The sequence below is a fragment of the Zootoca vivipara genome, chromosome 4 (genome assembly GCF_963506605.1).
Source record: "Zootoca vivipara chromosome 4, rZooViv1.1, whole genome shotgun sequence".
Classification (NCBI taxonomy): Eukaryota; Metazoa; Chordata; class Lepidosauria; order Squamata; family Lacertidae; genus Zootoca; species Zootoca vivipara.
In genome coordinates, this window is record NC_083279.1 from 44,484,059 (window position 1) to 44,499,109 (window position 15,051).

At 45.3% G+C, this 15,051-nt stretch overlaps 1 protein-coding gene across 1 annotated transcript; it reads left to right on the top strand.

Annotated features, from left to right (window-relative positions):
* The first annotated feature begins 923 nt into the window (after positions 1-923).
* Positions 924-13,523, top strand: XK (X-linked Kx blood group antigen, Kell and VPS13A binding protein). The gene is made up of 3 exons (XM_035114683.2): positions 924-1,301; positions 3,800-4,062; positions 10,000-13,523. Exons 1-3 carry the CDS (start codon positions 1,057-1,059, stop codon positions 10,827-10,829), a joined length of 1,338 nt encoding a protein of 445 aa, XP_034970574.1. The 5' UTR covers positions 924-1,056; the 3' UTR covers positions 10,830-13,523.
* Positions 13,524-15,051: the final 1,528 nt, after the last annotated feature.

Sequence of the window (15,051 nt, forward strand, 5' to 3'; positions counted from 1 at the left end):
TCACTTTTATCTCGCCTTTCCTCAAATTGGCACAGTGTGCATGGACCTCACCCCACCCATTTTATCCCCATGCCAACCGTGTGGGGCCAAGCCTGAGAGACTATCCAGTGTGCCTCATACCTGGGCAGATAGCTGAACCTGGATCCTCTCATGGCAAGTGGTGTTGCCAGCTTGCTTTCTGGCGAAGCTCACCTGGCGTTTAAAAAATACACCAGGTGGAGTCTCTTATCTCTGGGAAAATACAGGCAACGGCCACCAGTTGAATTTCTGCCTGTCAGGCATAAGTTAAAAGCATATTTAATATGTCTCTGGTTTGGTGGAAGGATGGCGATCCTAATAGCAAGCTTAGGGGGCAATTCCTAAAGGTCCAAGTCCCCAAAAAAATATTTCAGGGGGCCGCCTGAAAGTCGATGGGCGTTGCCATTCTAATGCTGAGCGTGTGATTATGTGTCACAGGGCTAGTTACCTCAACCAATATTTTACTCAAATTGGCACCCCTGGTGCCACAAGAGACAACACATTTTTTCCCGTTGCTGTTACAGACTAGTATGGGCTACTCCTGAGCTTAACCTGAGCCAGGCCCAGGCCTTGGAATCTAAGAAGACAGGTGAACAAGAGCGCACCTGCGCATGTACAGAGCGACCTTCTCAACTGGGGAGGGAGCCGCAAGCAAGCAGCTAGCCCCTAAGGGTCTGGGTCTAGGAGACAACGGCAGCTTTCGCAACTCAAGGCCCGGCACTTCGGGTTATTTCGTTGATCCTCCGCCGCCATCCCCTCGAGCGGCGCCGAAGACAGCGAGCCTCGTACAATTGGGCGGCCGGCGCCGCAGCAGCTCGCCCAGGCCTGCCCCCTAGCGGGCGCTTCTCGAAGGCGCGGCTCGGGCGTCTCCCGCCGGCAGCTTCGCTCCTCGCTGGGCTCCAGGAGATGGGCAGCTGGCAGCCTCGGCTGCGGAGCTCCGCGCGTGGCCAGCCCTGCCGGCACCGCCGCTGCCCTGCTCCTGCCGGCTGACTGAGCCGCTGCCCGGCTGGCTTCCCGGCCGGCCCGCCCCCGGCGGCGATGAAATTCCCGGGCTCGGTGCTGGTGTCGCTCTTCCTCTTCGTGGCCGAGACGACGCTGGCGCTGTACCTGAGCAGCACCTACAGCTCGGCGGGCGACCGCATCTGGCAGTCGCTGACCCTGCTCTTCGCGCTGCTGCCCTGCGTGCTCGTCCAGTTCAGCCTCGTCTTCATCCACCGAGACCTCAGCAAGGACAGGCCGCTCGTGCTGCTCTTGCACATCCTGCAGCTGGGACCCCTCGTCAGGTGGGTGGGGTGGCTGGGCTGGGCCCCGACCCCCGCAGATGCTCCTGCGGAGAGGGCTTGCCGGGGGCGGAAAGGGGGTCGTCTCCCCAGTTGCGCTGGAAGAGCAACGCCCCACAATGGCTGTCACACTCAGAATGCTGGACACACACTCGAGTGTCTGAATTGGGGGAGAGTTCTAGCCTTATTGTTAGTTAATTAAAAAAAAAGCTGATCGCTTCAATGGTGAATTCCATGCCGAGAGATCTGGATAGGGAATTGTGACCATTAAGATAGCGCAAGAGCTCTCTGTTGGGTCACCATTTTGTTTATAGTGAAATAAAGGTGTTGGGAGGTTTTTTTTGTGTTAAGCTGTTTGCTGCATCCATCAGGGCATGGTCTCCTTTTATATGCTTGGAAATCTCCCTCTCTCCCCATGTATGCTAATGGATCTGTACTGTGTGCGGTTAAGGGTCTGTGATGCTGCCTATCTGCACAGCTGCCTGCTCTGGCTTTGCCTGTGAGCAATAATTGGCAGAGAAGCATGCCTGCGTTTGGTCACAGGCACGCCCATCTGTAGAGTGTGCTTCTGGAAAGCTGTATTGGAATAAGGGAGGCAATGGAGAGAGAGCTGGTCTTGAGAATCTAACAGGTTCACACATCTTGAGTAGTCTCTACCTTTTGGGTTGGGCTGAAATATTTCAGCTTGTGAGCAAGACTAAATAAAGAGAAAGGAGGCTGAGTTTCTTGCGGACCACACACAATTGCTCTTTGAAAATTGAAGCAGAAGAAACTCTGGATATTTCAAACCTATTTTTATCTACTGAAAATATTTATAACCTCCTCTTCAGGCACCTTGTTTTTTGTTAGCATAATAATAACACAATAAGGCCAAAATCAAACTGCTTTGATTTTATTATTATTTTTCAAAATATCCACCCACATACTTCATCATCCTGGAAGCAATTTGCCATTTTCAAGTCTCTCTCTCTCTCTCTCTCTCTCTCTCCACCCAGAGGTAAATTGTGTTGTTTCAGCACATATAGTTTCAGCAAGTATTTCCCCATCAAATTATTCTATCGGTTTCCTTTCTGTTTCTGTTGTTTTTATGTCAGGGAGGTAACTGTGATGGTCGGCTGCAGCAAAAAGAGAGAGAAAAGCTCATGGCATAATAAAAATGTCTTAGTCTTTAAGGTGCCTTGAGACTTAAATTGCTTTTGTTACCCTTTATTGCTCTCTGAATATATCATATCTCAACTTTGATGACATTGTAAGCCACCCAGAATGTATTTTTTTTGCCTAGAATGGCAGGGTATACACTTTAACAGAAATAAATAAATTTGATAAATCATTACCGGTAGCTGTTGTGGTAGTTATCCCTTCAAGCAAAGAAGCACGAGAAGTATCAAGTTTCTTATCAGTTTGCTACTGAAGCCAAATTGTACATGCTAATCAAACACCAAAACGGGGGGAAAGCAGAGGGAGGGATAACATAGCAATGTTTTAGAGGGCCTAATACTGTTATCCAAAACTTTTCTAATATCATGGATGTATGCCATCAGCTGCCAGCAATCCCCTCCTTGCTTTCTAAATAAAAGGTGGGGTATAAATGCAATAAATTAATTAATAAATATTAAGCTCTGGAAAAACATTTCAGTCTCCCAGGGTATTCTGCTGTTGACCTAAAAGTTACCATGTTTCAATAAAGTAACTTCAAAGAGTAAGTCCTTATACACAGCTGCACATAAGGAGCCTGAACCGGAAGCAATAGTACTGCATCAGAGCAATCATTCCATGGTTTCTCAATTGGCCATGGTGATTGTAGGAACTCTTGACATAGGGCAGGCATCCCCAAACTTCAGCCCTCCAGATGTTTTGGACTACAATTCCCATCATCTCTGACCACTGGTCCTGTTAGCTAGGGATGATGGGAGTTGTAGGCCAAAACATCTGGAGGGCCGCAGTTTGGGGATGCCTGACATAGGGAAAGCCAGTTAAGTGAATTAGACATCAAATTTACACATATTATTTATGCACTGTTATACTATGTGTTTCTGATGCACAATAATACTGTTTAAAATGTTATTATACAACAACAACACATATTAACTTCCTAAGCAGGCTGCAGAATGTCTTTCCTTAAATGTTTTCAAGAACAATTTGGGCAGGGACCTGTCAAGAATGTGTTCTCCATAGGACACCATACAGTAGTCCTTTCTGTGATTATGTGGAGTTGTGTTCAGCTTAGCGCAACACAAATATTCCATCAGCAAAATGACATCTACCTGCGTAGTGGAATGTTCTTCCCCTCTTCTCCCTTTGCAAGTGGACATCCTTGTGCCTGGTGAGGCATGGTGGTTGAGTTCCACCCATGAATTCCAGAATCTTAAGAATGGGCTAAAGGGGTGTTTCACATGCCCACCTTAACTTCTTTCTAATCAGACATCCTACTTAAAAGCAATTATGAAATTCAGAAGAGTTATGTTAAAGCAACAACTACTCTTGTCCATTTCCCCCCTCAGGTGCGTGGAGGTTTTTTATATTTACTTTCATGCAGGAAGAATAGAGGAGCCTTATGTCAGCATCACCAAAAAGAGGCAGATGCCAAAAGATGGACATTCGGAAGAAGTTGAGAAGGAAGTGGGCCAAGCTGAGGGCAAGCTGTTTACACATAGATCTGCGTTTAGTCGGGCATCAGTGATCCAAGCTTTCCTAGGCTCTGCACCGCAGCTGACGCTTCAGCTGTACATATGTGTCCTCCAGCAGGAGATGACGGCAGTCAGAAGTATGTATAATTGGTACATTTTTCAGTATTCCATTTGGGTGAGTGTTTAGAGATAGGGATTATGGGTAAGTAATAGCTATATCCTCTCCCTTAATGATCTATTTAGGAAACCAGATGCAGGTGGAAATGGCTAATGACCTTCTTTATGGTTGTTTTGGCACCGGGTGAAGAGTTATTAAAATTCCCCCAGCCCTTTTCAAAACCTGTGCTTTTAGTGTTCTGAATCGCTGTGCATGTGCTGTATGTATTTTTTTATTTGCTTTTATTCTACTCCTTGTTGGAAATGTGTGTGCCAGAAGTCTTTAGGATGCAATTTGATATTTAGTGTAGGCTATTACGTTTTTAATTGTACTGCTGTAATTTTTGTGCTCAGGGCTGGCTCTAGGTGTAGGCTGGGTGGCGCGGGGTTTCAGGGCACCGGCCCGGCAGGGGGGCGCCCTGCACCCGCCCACCAGCCGCGCCAAGAAACGGGGCGGAGCGGGGGTGCTGGAGTGATCTCAGCACCACGGCGCCAGGGCGTGCAACACGCTTGAGACGGCCCTGTTTGTGCTGAAAGCCAACCCGAGAACAATGTTATTGAGTAGCTTTACATAAATATAGCAAATAAATTAAGCAGACTGTTTCTTTACTAAGTCTTACAGACTAGGTTATAAGAAGCGGGAAGCCCTTCTACAAATTATAGCAGGGAGAAGAGAACTCCCAAATTTTATCAGGCCCAGCCAGCATGGGGAAAGGTCAGAGATGAGGGAACTGTGGTCCAACAACACCTGGAGATAACAGATTCCCCATCGCTAGGGATGCAATTTCCCCCAGTGCTTAATTCATAAAAGTAGAAACACTGAGACCAAGACTCCGCACTCTGTAATACCTCATCCCTAATCTTAGCTGCTTGGAGCATACTAAAAGAAGAATAAGAAGACTAACAGGACATCTTAGCTTTTTTCAAATATTAACAAACTTCTATGGACACACCCATGGCTGGCTACTTGATTTTTAAAACAATGTTTTAAATAATTGCTTGCAGCGATGCTTGGGGAGGAGTCACTAAAAATGCTGCTGTTGCAAACAAGCAAAGAGCATAATTTTGTCTCGCAGCAGAAATACATATAATATAGTAAACCATTCCAGATCTACATTGGGGGATCTGGATATAGAGACAACTTCTTGCGACACATTCTATGTGAAAATGAAGTCAATGGAGCAGCTTGAAGACACCCAGGGTTACAAGAGTATATGTGTGGGAAATCCTATTAGAGGTTTGAAATTAACTTTAGCACTTTCAGACTCATGTCCAGAGATTAATTGCTTTAAAGTTAAACAAGTCTCAGGAGTAGCAGTGAACGTCGCCCTGAAAGATTAATAAACCAAAAATCCTGATGACCGCAGACAAGTGGATGGTTGCTAAATATTAAATTAAAATAAATGGAGCAGTTGTGGCGAGCTAGCCACTCAACTGGTCTTGCATTCCCCCCGCCGCCGCCCCCGGCAGTGTAAGTAGATTTAGATGAAGCACGTGAAGTGGATGTGCAGGTGACTCATGCCCTATTGTAATAGCCATTCATGTGCATCTGTTCTGCGGCAGCCATTGGTTCACCTAACTCAGCATTGCTGACACTGTCTGGCAGCACCATTTCAGACAGGAAGTATTCTCCAAGCCTACCTGGAGATGCCAGGGATCGAACCTGGGACCTTCTGCATGCCACACCACAGTCGTTTCCTCAAGATGCATAAATTCTCATACATACATTTGGAACTTGCATATCTTGCAGTGCAAGTATTCTTTTCAACGTAAAAGTTCAGAAACCAATAGTGTGGATCACTCTCGCATCCACTTCTTTGGAACTTCCAGTTATTGTGCAAAATGGATTTGGGCTGCCGCATAATGTGTAAATTGGCATTTTCATTCTCTGCAGGGCAACCAATTGAGCATCTAGCAAACACTTTCCTTTCAGAAACTAAGATGAAATGACTAGATCCAATCTCTTTTTTTCCACTGACCACATGAAAATTGATGGAGGTCCTAGGCCTGCACTGGACAAAATGAGACAGCTACCTCAGAGAGCAGGCACTGGGGGGGGGGCACATGATTTGCACCCCCGGCTGCTGTTTTCTTTCCTCACTAGCCCACCTACCCAGATTGTATGTAGCTCTACAGAGACATGCCCTGCCTTCCTTCTCCCCACTGCAACCTCCCCTCCCCTCCATTTACTCCTTTCCTCCCCCCCCCCCCCGAGTGGTTATGGTCAGAAACTGTATGTTATGGGAAGCTAGCTGTAGGTAAGCAGTTTGGGGTCTCTGGATGGGAAATCACCCAGCAACCAATGTATGTTATCTTGAGTTCTATCATGGAGGTGAGATGGGCTGGAAATGCATTGTGATCCAGTTGAGACTTTGGTCTAGCTACAAAACAGCGAAATGCTCTGGGATGCTGGCATTATTTTATTATTTATTTTTATCTATTAGATTTATGTACCACCCTTCAAGGTGGTTCACAAGATAAAAATACAAGATAAAAGCACAAATAAATAGTCAAAACGGAAACAAAATAATAGAAAAAGATTGCTGAGTCCTAAGTTCCCTCTGTGACTTCGTGAGACCCTGTTTTTATTTGTTTAAATCTACTGAATTCCTGTTTTAGTATTATTTTATACTACTGTTTTATGTTTTATGTTTTATGTTTATATATATATATATATATATATATATATATATATATATATATATATATATCACTGTATATATATATGGGGGTAAAGGGGACCCTTGTCCATTAGGTCCAGTCGTGACCGACTCTGGGGTTGTGGCACTCATCTCACGTTATTGGCTGAGGGAGCCGGCTTACAGCTTCCAGGTCATGTGGCCAGCATGACAAAACTGCTTCTGGCGAACCAGAGCAGCACACGGAAACACCATTTATCTTCCCGCTGTAGTGGTCCCTATTTATCTACTTGCACTTTGACATGCTTTCGAACTGCTAGGTTGGCAGGAGCTAGGACCGAGCAATGGGAGCTCACCCCGTCGCAGGGATTCGAACCGCCGACCTTCTGATTGGCAAGCCCTAGGCTCTGTGGTTTAACCCACAGCGCCACCCACGTCCCATATATATATATATATCTTTCCACCCTCCTAAATCTCTCATCACACACACACACACACACACGAATTATTTTTTAAGCTTAAGAATTTGTAAGACTCAAACTTTAGAAGGGCTTCAGAATTGTGCCTCTTCTGATAATTTGGCTCTTCCGCTATACTCATAATTTTATTTCCTTTGTTCCATTTAGTTTTGAGTGTGTGGTCAGTTGCTGTGACACAGTCTTTAGCAATTATGGAGCAAAGTGTGAAATTTTTACTGACACAGTCGAAAGAAGTTACCATAACTTAGCAGGACGCGCAGAAATTCAGGTTTCCTTTGTGCAAGTTGGTCAGGGTGACTGGCCTCCGTGGTGGAAAGGCTGTCACAAGGCTGCAGCGATGGGACAAGGGCGGGAACCTGCACCTGCCAAGACTCCCTGCAGAGGGCACGGGAACCCTCCCTTCTGTGGCCCTTGCTGAGGAGAAAGCAGCACCTCCTCTTTCTCTCCCAGCCACTGGTGGAGGATTTGCTAGAAAGAGGCTGAGGAATGTCTGAGCCTTGGCTATGAGTGTGAGGAGGACAGAAGGAGTGATTTGCCTATTCCTGCAGCTTTGGTGGCAGGTGGAGGGGCCAAGTTTCACTCCCCTCCCGTACCTTAAAAAGGAGGCACGCTTGGTTTCATTATCGTAATGGGTATAGTTTGCTTCTTGAGGATTGCAACTCGCCATACAATTTCCACTTCCAGGTGTGGTCCTCAGGCTGTTCTAGTGCGTCTCCGATCACCCTGACTGCAGTGGGTTGGAGCTATTGCAAAGCCTTGGCACAGTCCCTGACGCCGACCCAACCAAGCGACAGCCCTGCGCTGCTACCTTGCTTGGTTGCTCCTTTGATGTATGGTTTGAGTAATAATGGGAGTTGTAATCTGAAATAATCTCCACCTGACATAGCTGTGGGAAAGTAACAAAGCAGTTTCTGGCAGGATATCGCTGAAACAAATGGTCTGGAACAAGTCCAGTATTGGTTTAAAAATACATTGGAAAAACCAGTTTGAGTGGCAAAATAAATCCAGTACTTGCATTAAAAAAAGAAATGACCTTCAAGTGTATGTTTTTCAAAAATAACAAAAACCCAAATACCTGCAAAGCAACAATTAAAAACAACAACACACAATCCAAGCATTAATCCACAATCCACTTCATCAAAATAATATCCCTGTTCTTCACTCTACTGAAAGATAATTGCTGTATGTAGATATATTTGGAGCACCTGAATGACAAGTAAAATACATTCTTGCAAGGTCTTGTTATTCTGTGAAAGCACTTGAACATTTTTTCCCATAACAAGTCAAGGACCCTTATTTTAGGAGAAAGCAAGCATTAGATATGAATGACTAGACTCAACATGTTGATCTAGTTTCATTCACATTGCAACAGAATAATCCAAAGAGAGTAGATTCAAGACTGCAGTTTATGTGGAACACTATATTAGATTGTATTGAACTTGCAATAGCTTGGTAACAGATTTCATGAGTATGGGTCATCATTCAAAGCTCTACCCACACAGAGGCACCCCAAACACTGTGATGGTTAGTATTGTGTCATTCATCTTTCTCCCCGCCACCCTGTTTGCCCATTCAGTGGCAAAGCACCTCAAAGGATGTAATTACCAGATGTGGAGAACCAGAGGTTGTGGCAGAGACACACCTCTTGATTGCAACACCCTGCCTGAATTTAAAATAAAACCCTGAGGGAATTGAGCATCTGAGTGTTGTCCACAGTTTGAATCCCAGGAAGCCAACTGGCATGTATCCTCCAGATGTTTTTGCCCTACAACTCCCATGATCCCTAGCTAGCAGGACCAGTGGTCAGGGATGATGGGAATTGTAGTCCAAAACATCTGGAGGGCCGAGGCTGAGGAAGCCTGTATTACTCATTGAAATAAAAACATTTGTGCATGTGGAAGGGGAACTGAGTTAAGGCAGTCACCCTCTGTTTGTTAAGATGGGAAGCATCCCAGAAGGTCCTGGCTCAACGTCTATCTCAACTGCAGAATTAGGAAGTTGCTATCATTTATTTTTTAGCTGTGGCCCCTCCCCCAAGTGGGCAAAATGGGAATAACACAGTATTATTGAATAGTGAAATGTGGCTAATTAGCACTATGCACACTTAAAGCTCAGTGACTGAAAGCCTTGAGTTTGCTCTTGCAGCAAATTCAGTACAGCTTCTGAGACCTGAATGGCTTTGTGGTTTGTACATGATGCTGATGAGAATGCTGGAGTTTCTCTCAAGGCCCAACATGCTAAAATATTGTCCTGGAGCTGCCATGTTCACCAGGGCCGGCCCAACGTGCAGGCTGGGTGGCGCAGGGCACAATGGCGCCGGCCCGCCAGGAGGGCACTGTGAGCTGCGTCCACCCGCTGGCCGACCGGTCCGCCGTGCAGCTGCGCCTGCCCGCCCGCCTGCCGCGCAGCAGTGCCTGTTGCACCCACGCGCCCACCCGCCCACTGCGCTGGGAAACAGGGTGGGAGGGCGCCGGAGGGATCCGGCGCACCACGGCACCGGGGGCGCCTAAGACGGCGCTGATGTTCACGGTGTGAACATAATAGTTCCAGGAAAGCCTTTAGCATAGGTCCAAGGAGCATGCATGCATTTGAGGGCCCCAGTTCATTTCTCAGTGTTTCTACATGAATTAGGCACATGGACTAGGAAAAGTGTGTACTGGGATAGTGCTTAAGATAATATAAGCCGCATCAGTTTAGGCCACTTGAGTCAGCCACTTCCAATGAAAGCAACATTCCTGCCGTACGATGCTCTCTGGGGAGTGCTACTTTCAGAAACGTTGATTGCCTTCTCTTTCCTCAGGCATCTTCATGGTCCTTTCTCTCCTGTCGATCGTCTATGGAGCGCTGCGATGCAACATCCTGGCCATTAAGATTAAGTATGACGATTACGACATCAGTGTGAAGCCAGCTGCCTACCTCTGCATCTTCCTCTGGAGAAGCTTTGAGATTGCCACTAGGGTGATAGTCCTGGTCCTCTTCAGCTCTGTCCTTCAAATCTGGGTCCTCCCTGTGGTGCTAGTGAATTTCTTTGCTTTTTTCTTTCACCCGTGGATTCTCTTCTGGCAAAGTAAGTGCACTTTGCCGGAAAATATAGAGAAGGCTTTGAGCAAAGTGGGCACTGCCATTGTCTTGTGCCTTCTCACTTTCCTGTATGCTGGTATTAATATGTTTTGCTGGTCAGCTGTGCAGCTGAAGTTGAATGATTCCGACTTAATTGACAAATCCCAAAACTGGTACAGGCTGGCTTTATATTACATTGTGAGGTTCCTTGAGAATGCTTTTCTCTTGCTGATGTGGTATATGTACAAGACTGATGTCTACATGTATGTATGTGCCCCTTTGCTGGTCTTACAGTTGCTGATTGGCTATTGCATAGCTGTTCTTTTTATGCTCGTGTTCTACCAGTTTTGCCACCCGTGCAAAAAACTTTTCTCCTCCAATATTTCAGAAGGATTGGCACTGTGTTTCAAGCTGTTTTGCTATGTATGCAAACCTCTTGCATCCAGCACCTCTGGGGAGAAGGCAGACTTGAAGACCCCAGACGATACTCTTAACGATGCCCAGGACAGCTGCAAGGCAAATGAATCCTATAATGGAAATGCCCACCAAAGTGTTTCATCCAATGCCTAGAGCTGCTGTCAAGGAGCCACCGCTCTCAAGACTTGCTTATTTTAGCTGGGTATATTGCCTGTTTGGATACAGGTGGGAAAACGTTTCTGGCCCATGGCTCTGGAAGCCTTTCTGGGAAACATCCCAATGGTGGGCGGGTCCAGAGGAAACAGTGGGCGGAGCAGCAAATGTAAATTTTACCTTTGTATAGTAGGCTAGTTTCTTCACATACTCCTCTCTCCCTCCTAAATCCAGGCAAGCAAGAGGCATCATCAGAGTTCAAAGGCACATTCCAGCCAAGCAAAAACATTCAAGGTGGGTGTGGCTTGGGAGGGGGTGTGGCTTGGGGAGAGTCCCAAAGGTCAGGCAGAGAGGCCTGGAAGGCCACATATTTGGGCCTCAGGTTGCCACCCCTGGTTTGGATGGTTTAGAAAGAAGGATGCACTCTGATTATCCCTCTGACAGTCATGGCAGGAGGCACATTTAAGTCCTAGCATTGCAATGCTGGTATGGTAGTTCAATGAGTGTGAAGATAACTGGGATTTTAACTGTTGGAAACAGACAGCACCCCTTATGGACGGGATGCTTCACTGCACCTTGACTTTAGATCAGGGATTTGTAACCTTTGTCTGGGTGGACCACTGCAAACCATGAAACAAAAGGCAAGGCAATGACAAAGTGGCTGACTCAAGGAACTTCTTATTTCATGGAAGGACCGAAATCGATCAGTGAAAAGGAGGGTTCAAAACCTCACAGGTTAACGATATGCTTTAAAGCTTTATACAAACTGGGCTCCTTCACCTGCCACCAAGTGCCGGATTTATCTAGGTTACATAGGACATGATCTCATCCTGACTGCGTGCATTGGAACTGGGAGCTTCTGAATCCATAATGGAAAGTGATAAAATAACTTGCTGCTGATACAGGCCTTGGCCCCGTCCCATCAATTTTTCCTTCAAAGTGCCACAAATGTTGATTCTCTCCAAACAACTTAAACACTTTTAGGTTTGCTTCTGTTGTTGGATTCTGATTGTCTTGGTCAAATACATTTCTGCTTTGTATGATGCTAAGAAAGCTTTGGTGAATGTAGCAGTAGTTAAGGAAGCATTTCGTCAATGAAAATTTTAGCAATGTCTTGCAGTTGATATCTACTCTTTTACATGAATATTTCCAAATGTTTTCATTAAGTCAAACCTACTGATATTACTGAAAATGGGGGGGGGAGACTATTCACTAGAATTATTGCATTAAAGTGATTAGGTCCCCAAAACAGTGGACAGAGTGGATTTGGACGTTGAGCATAGGAGGACCTCATCCAAAGCCATTGGGCGGGTTTTGAACAAATACTTCTATTTGAGTGTTTACTGGGTTTGCATCTTGCCTCTCTTCTAAGTTTCTCAAAGTGGTGATTTGCAGGCTGGTCCTATGCATGTTTACTTGGAAGTAAGTCTTACTTTGTTCAATGAGGCTTACTCCCAGGAAAGTGTACTCCCAAGAGAGAACTGAAGCCTTAACCTCCCAATAATTTTGAGTGGTCAAGAGTATCTTTTCCAAGGCCACATCGGTACTGGTCAGGATCAGTCCCACTCCCAAGATCAACACTCCACTTACCCCACAAGGTTACTGTGAGGATAAATGAAGTAAGAATTGTAAAGCAACTAAATACACCGAACCAGTTCTATAGAAATGTTTAAATAATATTCAAAATGACCTTTGCCACCACAGTGCTGACAATAGTTGGCACTATGGTAGCTAAAAATCCATGGTGCAATTAGCTGGTGCAAGGTGGAGTCGTACTTCCTTGCTTCTGGTTTTTATTGAAATGCACATTAAAAAGTGCTGGCTTTTGCCCAGTTCTACAATTGAGTGGTACTGTATATAAATTTTATAAAACGAATTAAGTGTGTTTGAACAGTGCAGCCATGTAACAGCAGGATCAGGGGGCAAGTGTCAGCGTGAATTAGCATGACAAATGTGTATCTTTATCTTTTTATACAAAATATAATACGGTCGCCATATCTGTGCACATGTAGCAAACTCCCCCTCCTTAATATTCTTATTTTTAAAAAAGAAAAAAAGAAATAACACCTGGTGGTTATTGTTTTATATCTGGAAAGCTGATTTGTTCCCAGAATAAAATAATTAGTCTTTGAAGAGAAAATGTTCTATGGATGTTTGTAATTTACCTTCTTTGAGTTTTGAGTTGGGAGGGGAGGGCAGTGCAGCGCTTGGAATGCAGAATGTTATGGTAAGTAGGAGAAGTTAGTTGAGCATGGATTGGCAGTTGGTGGTTTTATTTATTATTTTCACTCCCTTATTTTATTTATTTATAGAAGTATTTCTATGCAGGCCTTATAGCCTGACTGTTGTCAAACGATCCTAGGGTGGGTTACAAAAATGTCACAATTAAAACAAGCACACAGCCAATATCAAAACAGCAGCACAGGTCAACAATGCGGGAGGAATGAATATATTCACTAAACCAAAAGGCCTCCGTAAAGGGATGTGCCTTGACCAATAGTTGAAAGGTGTACAATGATGGCACAAGATACACATTGATGTACAAAGATCTACATTGGCTCCCAGTGCGTTTCCGAGCACAGATCAAAGTGTTGGTGCTGACCTTTAAAGCCCTAAATGGCCCCAGTCCAGTATACCTGAAGGAGCGTCTCCACCCCCATTATTCTGCCCGGACACTGAGGTCCAGTACCAAGGGCCTTCTGGTGGTTCCCTCATTGCGAGAAGCCAAGTTGCAGGGAACCGGGCAGAGGGCCTTCTCGGTGTTGGCGCCCACCCTGTGGAATGCCCTATCATCAGATGTCAAAGAGAAAAACAGCTACCAGATTTTTAGAAGACATCTGAGAGCAGCCCTGTTTAGGGAGGCTTTTAATGTTTAATAGATTATTTTATTTCATTTTTCTGTTGGAAGCTGCCTTCTACTTGGGTGACCATCACAAAGAAGGCTGTCTCATGCTCTGCTGCCCAGCCAATCACAGAGGGTGGCGGCACTACCAGCTATCCCCTCCTGTTCTCCCTAGGCAAGGTGATGTAGGAGGAGGTGCTCCTTCAGATATTTGGGGGGGGGCAAGTTGTTTAGGGCTTTATACGGCAGTATTCAGACCTTGGTAGCAAATTGGCAATGAATTTTGTCAGTTGGAGACGGAGAAAGGAACAAGGATTGACTGGGAAGCAATGGGTTTAGAAGATTTCTAGTGCTTATCACATTCGTCTTAGATCTCATTTTACTATGGATTTGTTTTAGCACTAATCTGAAGCATACTTTAAGCACCATATGACTGTGGCACAATTAATTCAATTTTATTATATTTTTGGCCAAGAAATTAATGTATCAAACATATCACCTGAGACCGCATCTCTGAGAATATTTAACTGTGTTAGAGGGCTTAAATAATCTTCATGCCTCTGTGCTGCTATTTAACTGAATATCTGATAGTTGTTAAAATCGAAGGGAAAGTAAAAGAGATAAATTTGTAAGCATTCTGGCCAGCACAGATTTTACCTTCACATTAGAAACCAAGAGCATTTGTAAGCAAGAGTATCATACACACAAGTTATATACGACAATTTCAATTAGGTCTGCTTCATAAATGGGGATTTTCCTATGCTTGGATCATCTTTAGGTAGAAAAACTGCTGCATGTGAAATGCTCAAGTCTCTCAAATAGGAGGTAATGAGGGTCAAACAGGTGAATTCATACATGTCAATATGTGTTTGGCCAAAGTGCTTTGTGTTCTCCCTGTTTTGTTTTGTTTTACTGGTTCATTCTGACACCAAGATTTGAACATCATTCCAAACCATAAGTTGGCGCTATGAGGTCAAGCCTGGATGAAGTCTCAGACTTGTGTGCTCCATCCTCCCCTCCCCTCCCCTGCTGGCTAACTAGTTACTAAGAGTGGTTGCCGAACAGCTTGGTAGGTTTCTGGATGAAACATCGGCTTTAGATCCATTCCAGTCTGGCTTCTGTCCTGGCCACGGGACCGAGACAACACTGGTCGCCCTAACAGATGACCTCCGTAAACAGCTGGATCAAGGCGGGTCAGGGCTGCTGATTCTTCTAGACTTGTCAGCCGCCTTCGACATGGTTGATTACGAGCTTTTAGACCACCGCCTTGCCGACATGGGGATTCAGGGCACAGTCCAACAATGGCTCCGTTCCTTTATCTCAGGTTGGGGACAGAGGGTGGCTCTAGGGAGGGGGTTGTCGCCGCGGAGTCCCGCAAGG

What these genes read in the sequence shown, in the direction of transcription:
- XK (XM_035114683.2), top strand. Translation starts at nt 1,057, where the DNA reads ATGAAATTCCCGGGCTCGGTGCTGGTGTCGCTCTTCCTCTTCGTGGCC. An exon ending in CAGCTGGGACCCCTCGTCAG is followed by an intron (nt 1,302 to 3,799) that starts GTGGGTGGGGTG and finishes TTCCCCCCTCAG; the next exon opens with GTGCGTGGAGGTTTTTTATA. An exon ending in GGAGATGACGGCAGTCAGAA is followed by an intron (nt 4,063 to 9,999) that starts GTATGTATAATT and finishes CTCTTTCCTCAG; the next exon opens with GCATCTTCATGGTCCTTTCT.